The sequence below is a fragment of the Gasterosteus aculeatus genome, chromosome 12 (assembly GCF_964276395.1).
Source record: "Gasterosteus aculeatus chromosome 12, fGasAcu3.hap1.1, whole genome shotgun sequence".
In the NCBI taxonomy this organism is placed as follows: Eukaryota; Metazoa; Chordata; class Actinopteri; order Perciformes; family Gasterosteidae; genus Gasterosteus; species Gasterosteus aculeatus.
Window position 1 is genome coordinate 10527063 of NC_135700.1, and position 21170 is coordinate 10548232.

Below are 21170 nucleotides of genomic sequence, written 5' to 3' on the forward strand. Positions count from 1 at the left end.
GTTTAACTTTAAAACTTTGTTTCAGAAATTCAATGCAACTGTATATACACTTTACAATATCATATAGCCTGAAGGCTGAACAAAGATGTCTTAACACGGTTTTAAATACATCGTAAGCACAAATAGCATTTCTCGCAAGTAAAATGGCTTTACGGATATACGGGAGAAAAAAATAAATCATTAAACACATTGCTGTTTTCTGCAAGAAGTGCCATGATTGAAATTTAATTCAGGACTTTCCCACAGAGCAAGCGTTACTCTCTACATGCTAAACTTTAACAGTTGAATGACGTAGCGCTAAACTAAACATAGATATTTGTAAGAAAAAAAACACTCCATCTGATCTGTAAAGTTAAATCGTCATTAATACATTTAGAAAAGTAGATCTGACATGCCATTTAAAATCAAAAATACAAAAAAGATTTCCTTACTTTAAAAGGATTTTTTTTAAACATGAAGCTGCATGTATTGTACAACACTCAAGTGTACAATTAACTGGTAATGCACATAAAAATGAGCTGGATTAAAAGTGTCAAGAGGCTCCCACCGGTCCATGAATTACAGATTATCAGAGGGGATGAAGAGCACACCTGCAAGATGCAGTCAGGATGGCGAGTGGTCATTTGAGGGAGGGGGCACATCACGGTGGGACCTGGAGAGATGGTTCCTCTTCCTTTCACTTTGTTCTTGCCTCTTCAACAACTGATTATTTTTGTTCATTTGTTGTAAAGGGAAAAAAAGAAGAAAAAAAAAAAAAAAGGTATTTGGAAAGACACGCAAGACTTCACCCAATTTACAATTTTACATTCATAGTCTGGACATGTGTACTATAAAAGAGAATGAACGATCACCAGCCATCTGAGGCTGTGCTCAGGGAGCAGCGGGGACTGTTCCACCTTGTGTGTGTGTGTGTGTGTGTGTGTGTGTGTGTCGGGGAGTTGGTGTATCTCCAGGGTTCACCACCCACAGAGCCTCAAGGTCTGATTGTCTCTTTCCATCTAAGCATTTTTTGGGGGGTGAGATCGCAGGGAAAATAAGGGGGAGGCTTTAAGGTGGAGAAGCGTATGGCACTGTACAGGCAACCGAGACAACTTCAAACAAGCACATTTGTTAAAAAAAAAAAAAAATGAATAAAACAACCTTCCAACTGAACAAGAACAGGAAGCGGTTTAACAACGCATGCCAAATTGTTCCAGTAAGTCAAGTCACCTCTTGAGGGTTTGGCTGGGGACACAAGACAGTCAGGCACGGAGACCTTTGTCCCAGGTTTAAGCTTGGAAGGATGTCAGCCTACGATTTGTCTCACTGTCAAATAAATTAAGCTGAAACAGTAAAATGTCAATTTGTCCACTATCCAGGCAAAAACACATTCATGTAGTTACCATTCTGAAAACACATTGCATTAAAAGGGCACCAAAACCGTAAAAGAAAAAGCTTAGAAATACAAAGTAAAAATGCTGAAACAGGGAAGGTCAGAGACAGAGAAGCTGACCATCCCAACAGTATGTTGCTGGTGCCAGATGTGGCTGGTACAGGGTCTGGCCAGAGAGGTCTACCTTGGGTAGACGTCATGACACACTGGCATGTGAGATGTGCTACATTAGTCATAATGCTACTAACATAGCCGTCAAATTACACATTAGAAAAAGCAAAACACAGCTCTGACTTTAGTCTGAATACTTGATTAGGAGTTAAAAGACAATACTGATTATAGACAAATACGATCAAAGAAAGTTCAATGTCGACACATCACTTTGAAAAGGAATGCCCTCAAATCTTTACATTATGTCAGATTTACAGGTAAGGAGAGCATCAGGCCATTCATTTAAATAAGGAGCCATGTTGTGTCCACGGTGATGCCAACACGGGAAATTAAACCTTCATTTGTTAGAGTGACAACAAACTATGCTTTAAGTCCTGGTACAATTAAATTGTGTTTGACTATGCAGTGGACTGTCATTAATATGCACCCATCTTCTCCCAACAGAAAAAGGCTTATAATGATAATAAAAAAAAAAAAGAGAAAGAAAAAGTTTTTTTTTTTTAAAACAACATATCTTACAAACAGAAGTAAAACATTTTGAAAAGCTCTTTTCCAAAACAATGAAACACCAGTTTTACCGGAAACAAAAAAGAACTGCAACCAACAACAGAAACTTGACTCGGCTATGGAGGAATGCATATGCTTTTAAAAGGCTACAGATTGTAGGTTTATCAAACACCAAATGAGCGCATGTGTTTGCATTGGTAGGAGTCAACATATACACACACATGCAGAGTCACAGGACCGTCGTTCCTGCTGAAAATGCTCTCTGGCCACAGAGTGTGGTTACTAGTCAGTGTCAGCAGCGGGAGCACCAGGGGCTTCGACTCGGGCGGGAGTGACGAGGGGAAGTTCCTCTTTACCAGGTTGTATTTTCATACCCAATAAACCAGCACCAAGACTTCGGAATTTAGTGTGGAGGGGACATCTGGTTCCACAAAAAAATTCATCCAGATTTTAAAAAACGTTTAGTTTTTTTTAAAACAACTGTGGGTTTAAAAAAAACTAAGACAAAAGCCTGAAATTTTAACAATAATGACAATGTTGTGGTTTGTAATCCAAAGAGGGGCTTTTTACACGCATGTTGTTCTCAGTTTTTTCATGGTGTCCATTTCCAGGAGACTGGAAAAAGTTCAATCAGGGGGCAACAAGTCGTGGAGCCTGAAACTCTCCCGAACATGCGGCCGCACGTCCTCGTTCTGAGATCACAGGGAGGGATTAAAGAATGCGTTAGATTTACGGAAACAGTCAAATATCAATCTGATGTAGGGATGATACCCGTTTATTCTATTCAGGTGTTTGCTCTGAATGTGTGTAGTCTGAAGAGCTCAGACCCAATGCAGAGGGAAAAATAATCAAGTGCAGCATAGCTAATGTTCAGCTATATCAATAATCCGGTCTTTGATCACTTTGCTGTGTCAACACCAAGTGAGTTCGGTGTCCATCCCCACTCTGATGTAGCTGATTAATGATATAATGTTTGATTATAATATGTCCAACAGCAGTTATGGAACATTGGGACATCTTACCATCTCAACCAACTTCTCCAGGAAGGGCACCAGCTTCAGCAGCTCATTGTCATTCTTGTCCATGAACCAGCTCTCTATGGGGATCCCATTGGACAACTGTCGGGATACAAAACAGCACAATGAGTAATGTCATTTTGTACTGGTTTTCCAATGTCTTTGGTTGCCTGGCAGCAACCAATCAGACCAGTAAATGTCGGGAACGAATACAACGCTTTATTGCAATGAGGAGATATTGGAGGCCAACGGCTAAGTAAGTAAACTCTGCATGTGTGATCATTTCCATCATTAATTGTATCTAAACAAATCTGCATCAATTTAAGGGTTAGTCTTAACTTTGGCTGTGATAGCCACCCCCCCCACACACACTATATATATATTTGCATCAAAGAATTGCCAGAAAAGGGTTATTAGTCGATCATTATAATTTGTCTGGTTGACTATGATTACAATGACCTGTGCTTGGACCAGAAGCCAAAACCCCGAGTGTGATAATGTGTTCACCTGATATGCAAAGGCTTGCGGTGAATTGTCAATGATGATCGTTTTTGACAGGTCTCTACCCAAGATGTTGAGGTCCTTGATGTAGTTTCCCTGGACACAGACACAATGCTCACGAAACAACCTGTGTCTACAGTTACAGTGGGGAATGAAAAGGAGGGAGAGAAGAAGAAAAAAAAATCAGTGACTACAGTGATCAATAATTCAGAAAAACCACAACACTGACACCTCAGCGGCAGCACGTGCCGACAGTGCTGCATACCAGAGAGCTTTAGAGCTCAGTCAGACGGCAATCAGCTTTTGAGTTAGTTGGGCCGTTATTAAACAGACCAACAGAAAACACATCGTACCTCACTAGCTGCTTTTTAGGATCCAAGATGTTGAGCAGTTTGTCTGCATAGACCTTTTTAGAGGCTGTGAAAAGGATGATCTAGAAAAGGGAGAACATTTAAAAAGGTCTTTATTTCAAAGCAGATTCATTGATACAATTTATTTGCAAGAGTAGGCAGGTTGTATTTACCTCATAGATTTGAGACATGCGTTCCAGAAACTCTCTGAAGAACGGCCTCAAGCGCACATACACCTGCAGGACAACAAACCATCATGGTCAACACAATGTTTACTAAAGTTGTTCATTTGAGTTTTTTCTACTGAATTGAGCAGTTCCCCGTTGCATGACAAGCACGTCCATCATTGCCAACAGGCCTTAAAACAGGGCTTTTTACGAATACTTTTCCCCCCTCTAGTGGCTTCGTAAAAAAAAGCGGTGACAGAGCGCTTACCTGGTAAATGACATCCTGGAAGAGGACAGGAAAGGTAAGTGCTGCGTCCTCTAGCTCGTTTAAACTGCAGTGGACCAATGTTTCATCCTAATGGACACAAAAGAGAAAATACTAAAAACTCTTTGAACAGAGCTTAAAAAAGGAAAAATGTTTTTTTACATGAATAAATCATTCGTTATGTATCCCTTACTGACCAGGTCAAGGACCAGAGAGAACTCGGGCGTGCTGCGCGTTTTCAGTGGCAAAGCCGGTTTACGAGTGAGCTGCTCTTCTGTCAGTGGAGGGACGTGCTTGATGAAGAAATATCTACAAATCAAAAAGTCACACATACGTTAGTCAATCACGATATCAATTGAAACAATCTTTAAACCAAAGTGACTTCATCAGGTCAAACTGTTGACTGCTGCTGGTTTTATGCATCGTTGCAGGTTAGCAGCTCAGGTCGGTGGATTTGATAGAAGTTGCTTTAACTGAAATCTTCTGCACACAACGCTTCCATTTGCAGAGCGGAACTTTCATCACAACCACAGCTTATCCATAATGATCCCAATGGCCCTTTTAAAATATCAGCGGTCTGTTCAATGTTTCCGGCTATAGGAGAATGCATTTAAGGACTGCAGTGTTTTACTCACGGGTCAAAGACTTCCCAGTCTTCCTCATAGGTTGCCTCTGTTGGTGCGGCAGCAGGCAGAGAGTCCACATAAGCCATTTCTGGACTGGAACCTGGAGCTTGGACAAAAATAAAAAATATTATACAATTACAATAATATAAAACATTATAACCTCAACATGAATCAAAACTTTTGCTACTCAGATATGTACCTGTGAGGGGTGGAAGGTCAGCATCGGCATAGTGCTCTCCCTCCCTGCCTGTGGGGGAAACCTCGGGGATCGGAGGCTGCATTGGGGGGAGCTGCGATGCGCTCGAGTAGAAGTTGGTGGTCGCACACAGCTCCTGTGTGGATGCGTCTGTGCTGGTGGGCGTCTCCACAGCTGGCTCCATGTCCAGCTGCTTCACTACCTCCTCTGCCTCCAAGGCCTCGTCTGGAGAGTCTGAGCCAGTAGAGGCTGAATAACAAATGCAGAGAGTCGGTTTAAATGTGTACCATCTCGACATAACTGACACAAAATACTAAGCATTTGTACTCTTTTTATTTCTACAGTGCTTAAATTAAAAAAACAGCACTAAAGACACTATACACGGTATATACAATAACAACTAAATCAATGACATCATGAGAAAAAAGAAAAGGAAACATACATTACTGACTTTACAAGTCAATAGGACTACACTCTTTTACAGTGAAGGATACTGGTGTTAGCCGTAGCCGCTGCATGAGTGCAGCGTGGCAAAGATTAGCTAGCGACGGACCCGTATGTCGGTATCAGTGTCGCTTGGTCCCAGTGTGTACTGGTACCAGGATGTGGTGCTGGCATCGTAATTTGTGAAACAATACCCAGCCTTAAAAAAGTCAACAGTGTGTTAAAAACAGGTTTCGAGTATATCCTATCGGTTTGAGCATGATGCTTGCTACAAGTCAAACGAGCGACCTCGGGGTTTCATACCATTTTTCGCTGGCGAGAAAAAGTTGAAAACGGGGGAAAAGATGGTCCCAAGAAGCGTGGTTCTTTGAGGGCTTGTGGGCACCTCAGCGGCAGTCGTCTCCTCCACACTGCCATTGGGCTTCTCCTTACTTCTGTCATGATTAGTTGCCTCTGAAGGGGAAAAGTGACGAGACGATTAAGAGGAGTTGAAGTAGACATGTGGTTAGTAAAGCACAGTCATTATATATATGGTTTTGTTTGAATGCCACTCACGTCCATTTAGGGAGCCTCTGCGGCTGACCCTGCTGATAGTCCTGCGGGGGGTGTTGGTGTTCGGGGTTGTTGAGGTGATGAGGTTATTGTCCACATCGCAGTGGAGGCGCGTCTTTGCTGGGCTCTCCTGCGGCACCTAAAGGGGAAAACAAATAATGCAGTGAATAGCTGCAAATGGAAATTTTTCTTAGTCATGTCCGTCGCCGAGGAAAGTAGTGACGCTATTTCCCCCCAAAAAAACAGTGTGCCTTCTTCTATGACCTTTGCCTACAACACAACAAATAATCAGCATTAAATGATCCCGACCATATTTGCAGATTCGTGTACATGTGGAATTTTCCATCAAATGCCCCCCAAAATAAAGAATGATAAAGCCAGTAAAGAAAACATGCATGGTGCTTTATATTGTTTACGTATTTTACCCTGCCCATCTTGCTTAGCGCGATGTACAATAAACCTTTCTGATCCCAGCTGATATAATCAAAAAGTAAACGAGTTTGAATTCTGTCAATTAAAGAAATTTACATAAAGTCAGCCAGTAAAACAAACTGAGGGAATATTCTTCAATAAGGACCTAATGAAACAATGGTCCATGGGGGACCATGAAATGTCAATAAAATAATTAAGCCCGACTCTTTCCAAAGGAAATAAAGACGTTTCAGCGGGCCTGACTTGTCCGTTTGTTTCTGCACACCCACTGTGAGCCAGAAGCTAAAATTAGAACAGCATCTCAGACAAGCTGCTGCATTCCTCCAGACATTTCTTAGGAAACATGACACTCTACACCAAGAAACAGCATTTGACTCAGTCACCATGAAAGCGCAACGCTTATTAAAATGGTTTCAAATTGGAAAAATATCAATATATGGGAAAAGACTAAATGGTTTCAGAAAATGGTCCAAGGAGCACCACACCCACGTTTACTTCACATAAAAAGAATAAATCCAAATCAATGAGGTAGTTACCGTAACAGCATTTCCTCTGATGAACTTCTTGATGGTGGAGAACAAGCCCCTCCCTCCACTAGGTGGCGAGTCTTCTTCTACTTCTGAATGCCTCCGCTTGGTACGGGACGGGCGGCTTGCCAGACTGGGGTTCGGCTGCTGAGACGCCTTGCGCATTCTCAGCCTCATTGTTTTAGCAGTCACATGTAAAATTGTTGATTAAAAAAAATCCTGCGGAAACAGAAAGAGAGGGGAAATTAATACCACTGTACAGTTGTGGAAACAAGTTTAAGCAAAAACAGAAGAGTAAAGATGGAGAAACGTGTTTTCCTTGAACAGTCAACTGGTAACAATAAGCCTGTGGGCTGTACATAAGTGTAGTGGGGTACTCGTGCATTTTTCTGCAACATCTGGATGCGTTCAAGATCCCATTTTGCTTCCCTCACGGCAGCCACAGCTGGCTTTACTTCTATTTGTACAGTAATATATATATATATATATATATATAGCATGAGATTTTACTATAAACATTAGCTACAAGAAAGTCAAGACAGAATTTAAATTTTTTAATCTGAGCTAAAAGCAGATTTCTGAAGGGGAGGGATTTTACTGCTCACATTATGCACAAGGACAAACTATTCACAGCGAGGATGAATTTTCTGTTAGGCTACAGCCAATATTCGTTTTGCTACGTTTACACCGGACCGACACCCACGGTTGCTACTTGATTGGTTTTTGGCCGTCGTGACACGTCCTTCCCCGATTTGTCACACTTCCATTGTTGACCGCTTCCAGAAGGAAAACAAACGCACACGCCCAGTGTACGTTACTGGTTATGTGATGTAGGTTGCCGTGGACGCAGATCATCTCGAGTTGTCCACACTGGTTGGAAATGTGTCAACAAATCCACAACCTGTCAGGAACCCCGAGCCCACAATAGCACCATCTAGACATTCTATAAATGTCCCTCCCTGCATCAGTTTTACATTTACTCCATCCTTGAATACACCAGATGTGCTTGATCATGTGAACAAAACACCAACAGGCACCGTAACAGCTTTACATTACATGTTAACATTAAAGTAAAGGCAAGTGGGGAAAACGACAAGCCAAAATTTTTATTAAATTACATTGTACAACAATTTTCCCTAACAATGGCTACACTAAAACCGTAATTTTAAGACATGTTATAATTCAATTTAATCCAGTTATTATGAATGATTGAAATGGGTTTAAACTTAACCCTTTGAAGAATCAAAAGAAGATAGCTGGGATGTAGATGTAGCACTGAAACAGCTCTTAACACATTTATTAATTGTGATTTCTGGAAAGATCTTATTACAGTTGAGTGCTGTACAACTCGCAGTACTATTCTAGAGTACCACGTTACTTTGGACTTTCATGTCCAATTTATACACAGAGTACTAGAATGATTCACGTGTTTTCTTGTGTCAATACACATCTAAAACGTAAAAAAAACACATTGCGCATTATTATTGTACATTAAGTTAAATGATGAAATGTTCAACCCGTGATGTCGGCATGTTTGGGCGATAGCCGTTTCAAATCTTGCAAAGGTTTGCATGGCAACAACGCTGCGGCTGCTAATCATGCACGTCTCCGGGAGCTCAACCACTAACCAGGGATCACGCATAGCTAGGTAGGAGCAAGTGAGCGGGAAATAAGAACGTCCATGCCGATGAGCCTGTATGGGCGAGCTAGCCACGGAAGCTCAGAGGAGAAACGAGCAGGGCCTGTTCGGCAGCCTGCCCCCCTAGTAAATATTACTCCGAATCTACGGTCGGCTAAATTGTTATGAAGTGTCTGAAGCTTATATACGAACCAAACCAAATAAATACGGATGACAAACTCTGTCTGCTTTCCGCAGGCATCCTCACACCAACGGGGTTTTAAAAAAGCACTTCGCAATCACGACCAGCTTCGCAGCTAATAGAGTGGCTTAGTTAGCTCGATTCGGCTAACATTAACGGAACATATTTAACGTTGACTTAAGAGGACGTCGGGTTAAATGTTTCGAGAGTTAGACAGGCGTGGAAAACATCTGTACAAGTAAAGTTTTTTAACGTTGTCAGACTTACTTGTGGTCCCCAGTGTTTGCCAACACGAACGTTAAATAGCTACATGCTACACGGCAACGTTAGCATTCCAACATGGCAAGCCCAAATAGGCGTTAGCAATGCCAGAGCGGCATCTTAAACCAAACGAACTTAACGTAACAATAAGTAGCGTGAAACGATTAACTAGTGCACTGGACATTAGGCGGATAACTTACGTGGGGTTGGTTGGGCGGATTGTCTGGAGGGTCTCCTCGAATTCCGCGCAAGGTTAACGTTATTTGCTAGTGAAACTCGTCAGACATCATTAATCAAAACAGCTCAGGCTAACGTTAGGCTAGCCACCGTGGAAGCCTTATCGAAGTTATCCGTTAATTACATCAACGTTATCTTTGGCAAGTTGATTCAGTTGACTTAAAATCATAACGAAACAACTTTACACGGGCGTGTAGCCCAAACTCCCCAGAAGTACACTAAAAAGATAACATGTTAGCTATAATTTGTCCAAGTAAAGCGGCCGTTAGCAAAGTTCAGTTATGGAATGTCAATTTGAACAACGTTAGCATCAGTGGAAGCTAACTAGCCCTGGCGGTTGTTAACATTAACGTGAATAGATGGGTTCATAGCTCAAAGATGTACACTTAATATGAAATCTTCCTACAGATATTGATCGAATGTCGTAGATAGAATTCGAGTCACAATGCACCACGCAGCCAAATTGCCCGAGAGTTTACCAGGTCCCTCGGAGGCCGCAGTTTAGCTTCCCATCGCTATGTAACGTTAGCTACGTTACTTTAGCCTAGCAGCGTTAGCATAGCGTTGACCGTACACGTCGTTCAAGAAATACTGCTTCGGGCAAACAGATGCACACAGGCAGAAGGAAAACATCTACCCTGTCCGTACGTAATACCACAGAAACCACGCTACCCACGAGACTCACGAACAAACACGACTAGTTAACGTAACAGACTTACTTTACGGCGATCCGCGGCGTCCAGCGATAACGACTCAATACTGATTAATCATATCATCTGGCTGCCAGTGCTTGTTTTCGTGTTCCGATCGGACTTTTTCCTCTAAGGCTACTCAAGGGCCGTCTCTGAAACGACTCATCGTTGTGTTGCCGGGCGCCATTTCCCGCCTCTGCTCAGTCTCTTCAAGCCAGATACCCGTATGGGACACAGACACACCCCCCTACCTCCGAAAAACACCCGTCGCTCTGCAGCGGAGAGAGACACCTTCCACCTTGCACTCTTCCTCCCGCGGCTTCCAGTGACACGGAGGACTGCCCGTCTTTATGGTGGTAAATGATGAAGAAAAAGTCAATCGATCGGGGATTCGTGCACAACATTCGCAACATGTCTTATAATCACTGGAAGGAGCAACACAGGACAGTGTAAGGATACAAAAAAAGACTTTCAGATGCCAAACACCCGGTTAACTTCCCTAATAGATAAAACAGTCATCCGCCATTAGAAGCGTTATCCCTTGCGTGTCAACCAAAGTAACTCTGGAGCACGATCACAAATTAACAAATCACATGAAGCATCAACTTTAATAAAATAAAATTACATTCAATGTGCCTTTCCACGAGAAACCAATTTTCCTTGCTGCACAAACAACTGATTCCATGTTCACACACAGATTTCCCTAAAAAGGAGGGAAATGGGTTTCCTTGGTATAAATGGCAACAGATGAGCTACATTATTTAAGGACAGACCTCATAACTGGAAGCATGTGTACAGTACGTCAGTTCTACATGTGCTTGGTTAACCATTGCACAATGGAGGATGCTAACATTGCTCTAAGTATTGCTTAAGCATCAGTATTTTACTCAGTTGATTACTAAAAAGTTTTAATTGCATGCAATGGCATCATAGAAAAAAACTGAACAATGAGCACTGCTGTGTGTTCATCACAGAGAAATTAAGTTGATTTAATATGCCAGAAGCTAAGTCCTTTGCATTTAAAATGCATTCCCACTGATGCGAACGGAAAAAAAAATTGTATTCCACGTTAAAAATCCCAAAAGTATGTTAGAAAGGCAGAATGCTAGATTAGTCGGGTTTGATAAACAGCTCCCGAGAAGAGTTTGTTTGTATCAAGCAACGGTAACCTGTGAAGAAAAATAGCACAAAATAATAATAATAATGAAAATACAGTTCCACGTTGAAGTCCAGTTGCGAGTGAACAGGTCTCTTCATATCCCGGTTATTTCTGTGTCAATATCCCTCCGCCGTCATACAATAACCAAACGCAGTCAACGTACATCACAGCATAGCTCGTACTGTGACCATTCAATCAACTGCAGCTCACGACGCCATTACGTTTTCCTCTTTGTATTATGATGTTATTCTGAATTAATTAGTTGCAATGTCTGATCAAAGTACTGACACTGAGGATGAGCCCATTAAGTTCTTAAACATATTGATGTTCAAACTATTTCTTCGGAAAAGATCTTGTTGTTTGTAGAGGAAGGTCTCAGTATCTTTAGTTATGGCTGTACAAGTTTCCACTCAAAGAATGTCAATGGGTTGATGCCTTTTCCCATATTCCACAGCTCGGTCTCCCTGCATGTCTCGATCCTCATCATCTGAAAAAAAAAAAAAAAAAAAAAGGAAGACATTTAATACTCTAGTTAATGAAGTTCTGCACTATATGTTCCCATATTAAGACACACATTTTAAAATAAAAACATGTCCTCCCTATCAGTCCAGTCACAGGCGGTGACAGTACATCCACGAACACTACAGTCAACAATACCCGGATTCAGGTTTTGTTTATTTTTCAGATACGCTTCAGCTTCCTGGATGAAATGAAACCTTGACCTCAGATTTCATTGCTGAGCGGCGTTTGAGGACGTTAGGTCCATCTTAAGCAAACAATGTAGAACTCACAGCCCTTTTTGTACACTTGTCTCAACTTGAAACAATATATTTATCGAAAGATGTGTATCTGGAGGATACACAGCATTTTTGGAAGTAATACTTTCTAAATGTATCCAGCCCCGTATAAGCTTCCTTGTTGGACCTGAAAATAAAAACATCCTGAATTTCTATTGAAATCCAACTATATACAAACTAAGTGAACACAGTTGTAACGAATACAAATAAATCTCAGACATAACAAAAAAAAAAAATGGTAATCTCTAAATGTGGTACGAAAATTGAAATTCTTCTCCAACGGGCAATCAGAACAACCTTTGATGAAACAATAGAAACACGGTCATGCATTTCAATACATTACATACAGTACACAAACACATTAGCAAACGCAGTGAGCTGTATTGATCTACTGGTCTAGATGTGGGTCAGATGTTTGGTGGGCACAGACTGGTGGCACAGCTAAATGGAAGCACAGGCAGGAGACAAAACACTAGATGGACACGTACTCTCACAGAACCGCAAGTTTTTCCCCCCATACGTGGGGAAATAGGGTGCTAACATTATTACTGTTAATATACGGTACATTCAGCTACTGAAGCAGTAAGATGTTTTGGTCGTAGTTCATTGTCATCTCTGGTTTATGATGGATTCAAGGACCAAACTCGGGGTGCTGTGAGCTTCTCTAACTGTCGAGACAAATGCGGGGTGGTGGGGAGGAGGAGGGGGGAGGGGGGCGCGGCAGCAGGGCATGGTTGGAAGGAGGGAGGGAGCAAGGGAGGAATGGTGGATAAACATCTGGACAGGCGGTCCAGTCCCCCGGCCTGGCTCACCTTGAACGTCTTCCTCCCCACCATCACCATCCTCTTCCTCATTGTAGGCCAGCTCGGCCTGCTTGTCGGCCTCATACTCACCCACGTTCCCATCGTCCCCATTGTAGTCCGCTAGCTTAGAGCCGTGTTGCGGATCTACTGGGGACTCGTTCTCATCAAAGAACCGGCCTGCAGGAGGCAGAGAAGGGCCTCATCAGGAAGGGAGGGAAGCGGAGGCAGTTGTAGGAAGAGAGGGAGGAGTGGGTGAAACACCGCATAGCGAATGCATGAAGGAAGTGACCGTATGAAGAGAATGACAGAAGGCGATGAGGCGATGGAATACAAAGCCGCGTGTTTCGGAAGAGTGAAGGACAGAGGAAACAAATGGGGTTCCTTCTTCTCTAATGTGTCTGGCGCACAGAGGGCTAATCCTGTTCCATCATCATTACAATCCAATTGATTTATTTAAAATAATACATTTGCTGTGATCTACCTTATTTAAGTTTTTGTTGGTGATGTATCCGTGAGTGTTGGTTCAACTCAAGGGTTATTTTTAAGCCACAGATACTGTAGTGTTTTATTAAACTGCATTTTTTTTAAAGTAGAAATTGTTCCACCTCCATTAATGTGTGTATGGACGGCAATGTTCAATGTTTGCCATTGATGTATAATGATTACCAAATCTCAATCCCTGTTTATGTTCCCATCTGATTTCTGACTGTTGTCGCTCAGGTAAGGTTCGGAGGATTTCTGAGCAAAGCAGCGTCTTTGAGTTGTCTACGGAGCACCCAACGCCAGAAACCACACATCTGCAGGGTGTTGTGTGTTAATTTGCCACAATAGGATGTTAGTATAATGAAATTGGAGGCAGAAGACAGAAAAGAAAATGAAACTGTGTACTGAATGAAGGCAGTGTTTTCAGGAGCAGAGCTGCAGGCGAAGGTGAAGTGAATGTGTAAGGGAGACGGAAATATGAAAGCAGAAAGGAGGGAGAAAAGGCAGCAGGATCGGATCGTCTGGGAGCCAGGTTTGTGTCATTGGTCTCTTCTCCTCTGCAACGGAGCCCTCTCTCTCTCCTCCATGACCGGGCTCCTAGCCATGTTCAGACATGACTTACATTCACCGACACTCATGAACACGTGTTACGTAGGAGTGGGGGTGTAACCAGTTACACCAAAATTGCATTTCAGTCTCTGCATTGACTCGTATGACAGAGAGGCAGCAGCTAAGCCCGAAGGCAGAGCTAACAAGAATGTGCTGTGATTGAACCTTTTCATATGCAATTATATTTTTCCCCACCTCTTCAAAAGCAATACAAACATTTACAAAAACAACCAGCCAACCACAACCCGCTTTGCAAACTACAGTCTTCCCTCTTTTCGAGGTGTTGAGGAGGAACTCACTTTGGCGGTGGTGAACTGGCTGTGCTGGAACCGGGTCTTCTGCGTGGTGAGGCTGGATGGGGTTGGGCACCTGGGCCGGGTTGGGGGGCAGAGGAATCATCTTCAAGTGTTCACGGTCACCCTTGACGTCATCAGGAGCTGACAATAAGAAAGAGGTTAGGACCAATGAATGCATCTTCATAAAAGCACAGTGTGCTAAACTTACTATACAGAGATAACAGTTCTCTGCTCCTGCCTTCACTGAACATGAAGTGAAATTACCACATGCCTAAATGTTCAAAGGGTCCCTAAAAGGAGATTAAAGTTAAAACCAATAAGAAGAACGTGGTGCTCTCTGTACCTTGAAGTTGTCTTTGCTGCTCTCCCAGCTCGTCAGCCTTGATACCTGCCTTGTTGTCTTCTTCGAACACTATGGGTTTGTCGGCCTGTTTGATGATGCCCGGAAGTTCAACCACTGCTGCTCGGTCCTCCACCCTGTCCTGCTGGAGCCTGGGCTGGTCCAGGGACAGGCCTTGGCCCCCAGGGCCATCTGCTGCCCCGACGACAGGGCCAGCACCACCTCCGACAACCACATCAGGGGCTTCGTCGTGCTTCTGAGTTATGGCGGGTTTCTTCAGAGCTGTGGAGAAGTGAAGTGGCACTGAATTTTTGTGTTTTACAGAAAGGTGGAAAACATTAGTAGAGGACCTCATGTTGGATTCAAGCCATGGCTTTTAGCAAGTGTGTTGGTCCAGGCTGAGTTTATTACTCTCACTTTTGGTCAAAACCACTTAAAACCTAATCAATCTCCACATTGGTACCGGGAACATCTTTATAGTTTTACTTGACCTCGGCTCTACTGACACCGCTTTAAAACTATCACGGTACATTCTTTCTCCCTCTACACACTTTTCACCCCTCATTCACTGGCTTGAAAGCCTTACTGTTAAGAGTTTGGACCACTGCTTACTAGGGCTGTCAACGAATAGAACAACTATTCAAATGAGAAAATTAATATTTGAACGTAAAAAACGGCAGCGTGACTGTCTGCTTTGCGGGTGGGTGCGCACCTGACTACTGACTATGTATTGCATGAAGAAAATAGACTAGCACTGGTTTGATTATTTGCGGTTTCATGCTAAGAAAAAGTTCCATGTTTACCAGCACAGCTTGCTCTGAGCATTCAATGTTGATACTGTAAAACTGTTAATGTGAATGATATTTGTCTCAATCACTGAATGAAGCCTTCCATATTTGGTACAAGAATCGCAACCTTAAATTGCTTGCACAAAACTCTTTATCAGCACTTAGCATTTGTTTTATTGTTGTCGTTCATTTAAACCGCTTTGCACAGAGAGCGCGGCAGTGCGGGAGGGAGAGGTCTGCGGTCTTGGCCATAAGTTAACTTATTTTTTGTGTAGGTAATATGTTGTTAAATAGGTTCAAACTTAAACAAATGACCTATACAAGTAATTATGTCTCTTTGTATTCATTTCTGTTATTGACGTGCCTAATGCGCAACCAGCTATTTGAATATATGTTTTTTTTAAAGCGAATGTTTTTGACAGCTGCTTACCAAACTGAACGTCGTCAATTTTCCCCACCTCACTGTCTTCAATACCCGGCATGCCAGCATCACTGCCAGGCTTACCCATCTCGTCTGTAACAGAGCAGAATGAATGGCTTCAGTAGTGGATAGGTTGACTTTAAAATAGATTTACACGTTCCCCTCTTCAGTTACATAGGCAGGAAACTAACAGCGTTATTATAATATAATTGTAAATGATTATAACGATCACAAGTCCAAAGCAATAAAGGATTTGGTCGATGCGTTGACTTCCACTGTACCTTTTAAATCCAGACTGTCATGCTGGCCTGCGGCCACTGTATGGCGCTCTCCAACCAAGTCCACCCTGCCGACTCCATCTGCAGGTCTACCTGCCGCTGCATCCTTTTGGCCATCCACCGCAGTCTGAAGAATAACGAGATGAATCAGACCACAACTTTTGACCAATTACCAAAGAGTTACCGTGACAATGATCACGGTCTCATTTGGAGGTTTTAGCAACACTAACTTGTCTCAGCTTTGACGCTTCTTCCTCCCAGGTCTTTTTCGTTTCTTCATACTCTTCTTTCAGTTGTGCAATTTGACGGCCACATTGTAAACTGAGAAAATTACCACAAAGTAGTAGTAGTTTCAGCATATTACAAAACTGATTTGTGTTGAATTAACAGAAATCAAATAAGCCCTATCAATTAACAAATACAATATTAAGAAAACCATCTAAAATCATACAATTATTGTGAATATACATTAAATCTCTTCGGCACACAAGAAGTTGTGAAGATTGAACTTACCTCTCATACTCCAATTTTCTTTCAAAGGTAGTGCTGTTTTTCTTCGCTTCTCTTAGTTGCTCCTCCTGTTTAATAAACTCCTGCTTCAGCTCCGTTAGCTGCTCTGTTACACATAACGCAATATTTTAGTGTTTAAGTTTATCTTTCCATGGAGGGGTTTTGTGTTGGCGAGTGCCCTCTGCTGGGCAGACAGGGATAAAATCCTACCTTTCAGTCTCTGGATTTCTGTCAGTTGGGATGTGACGTCACCTTGTACCTTCCTCTGTACAGAGCAGAGAAACAAAGGTTTAAGAATCTCATTGTCTGATAGATGATTAGATTTACTTCTTTCACACCCTTACTAACAGGTGGCCTGTGAAGCCATAAATAACTCAACTGTGCAACAGGTTCTCTAACTAGAAGACAGTTGCACAATCACAGCAAGGGGAAACAAGACCAACAGGTTATGAGTAATGAGTAATGAGAAAAACAGAAAGCACGCACTGTGACATTAAGCAATTAACTTTGAAACGGCATTGCGTCCATCTGACTATCCAAGTCAGTATGTGACACAGCAGACGCTTTGTAAATCTTACGCAGAGCAAGCATGTTTTAGGGTGCACACGGGTATCGTAGTATGTCACATCAACAGCCTTTGTAAATCCCAGCACAGACGTTGATAGCTCACACATACAGTGCCTATAAAAAGTACCCCCCCCCCCCTTCTAAAGGTTCCCTTTCGTTGCCATTATATATAATATCTTCATTATTTTTGTTTGGCTTTTTAAAAAACAAAAATTGTGACTAATGTTAAGTGTGCAGAAATTTCCCCCCTGTGAAAGTGACTGACCTTATTTAACAGATGTCCAACTAGTTGATTGAGTCGGGAAATGGCAAAAAAAGATTTCCAACTCACTGGAAATCCCACAGCATTGTAAAATCCATTGATAAGAAATGGAAGGAATATGGAACGTGTTTAAATCTGCCCCAAACGGAGTGACCGAGCAAGGAGAAGACTGGTAGCGGTGGCCAGACACCTCGACAACAACTGAAGGGGGTGAATATTTATGCAATCGTTTATTTTTTTACTTCAAATATATTTAATGAATTTAGATTATCTTCAAATATATATCTTCTTCAAATCAAATTAAATTGACCATGACTTCATGTAAAAAAAATCAATACAAAATTTGTATATATTTGTTGCAACTGTTTTTTGATCTTTTCTAAGTATCTTCATGGTCGTTCTCTAATGGCATTTAACTTACATTGAACAAGCAGGGGAACAGAAGCCTCTGCACAGTGTAAAGTCATCCAATAGAACAGCGCTGTGATAAACAGTTACTAGCGTGACTGAAGGGAGGAAGCTGGGGGGGGCTGAAATGAGGGCAACTTGGACTTTGGACTTTTAGGCAACACACAAAACCTAGTTGTTAGTTGTGCCTGCCAGATGAATACAGGCCAAATTATAGGCAGCGAGGGTTGAAATAGAAAGTGCATTTAAATCATAGTATGCCAAAACAATGACTGTGGGAAAAATAATGAACAGTGGTGCTGCAGGAGGTTGGTTTGTCACCGGGGTGCGTTGTGATCGTCCAGGTTTGTGACCGAGTTTTAACTGACAGACAGAAGACACGGAGGAAAGAGGGGACAGGACACACAGCAATGTTGAAAAAACCCTCATCCTGTTATTGCCTCACATTGAAGCCAACGGCTTTCCTATGCAGCCATTGTTCTGTACAGATAACACAACTAGTTGACTGTACGAAGAACCACACTGCTCTCCCATAACGTGTACACAACTGTGTTTAAAGCCCTGCGTGGAAGCCATTCAGGGAACGACTGTCCCTATTCTCTCCCCACTGTACAGCAGCGGGCGTCTGTTGGGTTGGGCTGTGGACAAAAGAAAGGAGTGGAACGTTTGCCCTTTTAGCAGCATCCCTGGTAAACAGAGAGCAGGATACTGAAGCTGCTATAAAGACAGAGAGATTAGACTTCCCTTTTAGCCAGAGTAAAAAGGAGAAGAAAAAAAACAAAAAACAGAACCTTCTGGCTACATTTCTTGAAATCGATTTCACAACCGATGCAAAGCTGTCATTTACGCCGCTGGTCTGAGTGATCAATGCACATTAGGAATAAAGACGGTTTAACAAGTCAGTTTGCATACGACCAAGCAGAGTACGTACAGAAGGCGAGCTGGTACAGGTCTACCGATTGACTCTTTGGTTTCACCACAGGGTCTTCATTTTTAAAGAAGACCGTCTGGTTTGAATTTCACACCTTGTTTGCTGAGCACGTAGAGAAAACACCCATATGAATGCATATCTGGCCCATTATAAGCAGGATTATCTCCTTGGTCCCACAGTAAGACTGACACCACACATCCGATAATTTAAACAAATGTATTCATGTCCATGAGAAATAAGCACGTCAGACTGAATGCAAATCGAAAGGAAGACCTCCCTCTCCATCTGGTGTCTAATTGTCTCGTAGGGGCAGCTGGACAAGACACTGATGTTCAGACGGTGCTGGGACACAAAACACAGTGAATTGCTGGATGGGCTACTGCGCAGTACAAGAGGTGGGAAGAAATGAAGCATGTAATGAAGCATTGGTGGAGCCAAACTCAGGTTCTGACGAACTGATGAGTTTACCAACCGGGGACAGGTTGATGTTTCATCTGGCACTTGTTACCAGGCGACTACTCCATCAACTTCTACACCGAAGTGATCCCAACCCCCCTCAATCACGGGTTACCCAAATGTTTATGTACACGCTGCATCTGACCGGAGAGGAGATCGTATGGATGTGATGGAAAAATGAGCATCTCCTGGTTGCATTACGGTAAGTAGTGGTCATCTAAAGTTACCCGACTAGTTTAGTGAAATGAACAACGCACCTGCTTGTTTAACATATCTCCACTAGCATTTGCTCCCAGAGAACACACCACTCTCCCCTTGATCAAATAGTGTAACAGGGAATAATCAGCACCTTTGACGAGTAAAACAGAGCAAATTGTGACGGAAGCTCGCTGTGATACTTTGCTATTGACACCTGGCTTTACCTGAGGGTGGATAAGTCCAAAAGGGCTTTGGCGGAAGGTTTGTCACTTGTTTCTGTGCGTGTGGCATAACGTGTACCCAAATGATCACCCCCCACCCCCCTCCTCTTAGCTTCCAATGAAAATAAGTGAAATGAAACCGGCGTCTGGATCAGACGCCAGGCTACTCTTACCTTTTCCTCGGCGCACTTCTTGATGACAGCTTCCCGGGCCTGCAGCTTGCCCTCCAGCACGCTGTTGTCTCCGTCCTTCTGGTCGATCTGCTTCCTGTGCGTGTCCACCTGCACCATCAGCTCCGAGTTCCGCTTCTCCAGCCGGCTGCGCGCCGCGTCCGTGCGCTTCACCTGCGTCTGCACCTCCGCCAGCTCGTCCAGCAGGCGGCCGTGCTTGTTGTTCACCGTCCAGTAGTTAAAAGACAGTATGGCGACGACCAACATCAAAAAGATGAGGATAAAGGACGGGAGGCGGCCTCCCCGTCGGTTTGCACCAAACCCGACCATTTCAGCCACGGTGGTAGAGAAAGAAAAGAAAAAGAAAACAAGAAAAGCGCGCCGTTGCTTCAGGTTGTCGCGTCCACCTACAGAGCTCGTGGAGAGACGCCTCGCGCTGTGGAACACGTCCGTCTACGTGACATGCCGTTCATATGCGGCGAAGGGGGGGGGGAGAATAAAAGCGAGTACACAGGCGGACGGTGGCGAACGGTCATGACTTTTCACATTGCCGTCGGTCACTCGTCGGGTCACTCCTTCCGCACGCGAAGCATCTTCTCTGCGGATTTGGCACGTCGAGATGAAAGACGAGAGCCGCCGCGCGCGCGCGCGCGGGGACGTGGCCTAACGTTAGCGCGGCTACGCGACGTTAACGCGTAGCGGGGGCGAGACGTGGACAGCCTCGCGGCGGCACGCGAGATGAGTGAAAACGGGAGGCGCGCAGCGAACGTCGGGGCTCCCGGGCTTGTCTTCTACCGGTGACCCCCCCCCGAGTGGATCCGCATATGCAGGCGCTCGACACGCGGGTGTTTTTTCCACTCGAGCGCTCACGCTGTTAGCTCGTACTGACGTTGACGCTTCACGCGCTAGCTAGCAGCGACGGTTGATGCGGCGACGCAATTAACGTTAACGACCGTCCGACGGAGAAGTATCTTCCGTTCTTATGTAGGGCGGCTGGGAATCCGTGTAGTCGTAACAGCTACACGCAAACGCACCGCCACTGATACAAGATTCGTATGACAATATCGTTCGTTGACTGCCTGATAAACACGGTTTGTGCGCTGTGTGGCGTTAGCTGGGTTCCGTCTGATTGACTTCCGCTCTCCGCTAAAAAGGCTTCCCAGCATTTCAAAATAAAGGTCAAAGCGAGCCTTGAGCAGCACAAAGGACAGCGTGTCACTCGGTTGGTGTATGATGCAGTCTTTAGAGCTACACGTACTTCTTAAAAGATAAATGGAAATCTTGGCTCACATTATGAAAACGATAGTACGGTTTGAAATCGTATATAACAAGAAACC

At 43.4% G+C, this 21170-nt stretch overlaps 2 protein-coding genes across 5 annotated transcripts; both read right to left on the minus strand.

Annotated features, from left to right (window-relative positions):
• Window position 1: 1 nt before the first annotated feature.
• ctdspl2b (CTD (carboxy-terminal domain, RNA polymerase II, polypeptide A) small phosphatase like 2b) lies at window positions 2-10489 on the minus strand. 3 transcript variants are annotated; one of them, XM_040163824.2, is made up of 13 exons: window positions 9408-10489; window positions 7136-7345; window positions 6171-6306; window positions 5919-6068; window positions 5175-5420; window positions 4985-5081; window positions 4547-4658; window positions 4353-4439; window positions 4091-4153; window positions 3921-4000; window positions 3574-3700; window positions 3073-3168; window positions 2-2742 (listed from the first exon to the last, which is right to left on the minus strand). In XM_040163824.2, exons 2-13 carry the CDS (start codon window positions 7301-7303, stop codon window positions 2677-2679), a joined length of 1428 nt encoding a protein of 475 aa, XP_040019758.1. In that variant the 5' UTR covers window positions 7304-7345; window positions 9408-10489; the 3' UTR covers window positions 2-2676. The 3 variants fall into 3 exon arrangements, with proteins under 3 accessions (XP_040019758.1, XP_040019752.1, XP_040019769.1); XM_040163818.2 differs by having other exon boundaries at window positions 10164-10463; XM_040163835.2 differs by lacking the exon at window positions 9408-10489 and having other exon boundaries at window positions 7136-7346.
• A 236-nt stretch (window positions 10490-10725) lies between these two features.
• On the minus strand, window positions 10726-21054 carry golm2 (golgi membrane protein 2). Of its 2 annotated transcripts, XM_040163799.2 has the most exons (10): window positions 19837-21054; window positions 16831-16885; window positions 16624-16726; window positions 16341-16431; window positions 16114-16237; window positions 15842-15925; window positions 14627-14905; window positions 14287-14424; window positions 12905-13072; window positions 10726-11782 (listed from the first exon to the last, which is right to left on the minus strand). In XM_040163799.2, exons 1-10 carry the CDS (start codon window positions 20161-20163, stop codon window positions 11706-11708), a joined length of 1446 nt encoding a protein of 481 aa, XP_040019733.2. In that variant the 5' UTR covers window positions 20164-21054; the 3' UTR covers window positions 10726-11705. The 2 variants fall into 2 exon arrangements, with proteins under 2 accessions (XP_040019733.2, XP_040019741.2); XM_040163807.2 differs by lacking the exon at window positions 12905-13072 and having other exon boundaries at window positions 19837-20987.
• Window positions 21055-21170: the final 116 nt, after the last annotated feature.

Coding starts and splice junctions, on each gene's coding strand:
- golm2 (XM_040163799.2), bottom strand. CDS start 20,163: ATGGTCGGGTTTGGTGCAAACCGACGGGGAGGCCGCCTCCCGTCCTTT. Junction 16,238..16,340: donor AAGCGTCAAAGCTGAGACAA/GTTAGTGTTGCT, acceptor GTTATTCTTCAG/ACTGCGGTGGATGGCCAAAA. Junction 14,906..15,841: donor AATTGACGACGTTCAGTTTG/GTAAGCAGCTGT, acceptor ACTTCTCCACAG/CTCTGAAGAAACCCGCCATA.
- ctdspl2b (XM_040163824.2), bottom strand. CDS start 7,303: ATGAGGCTGAGAATGCGCAAGGCGTCTCAGCAGCCGAACCCCAGTCTG. Junction 3,701..3,920: donor CCTAAAAAGCAGCTAGTGAG/GTACGATGTGTT, acceptor CTGTAACTGTAG/ACACAGGTTGTTTCGTGAGC. Junction 3,169..3,573: donor CGCAAGCCTTTGCATATCAG/GTGAACACATTA, acceptor GTATCCCGACAG/TTGTCCAATGGGATCCCCAT.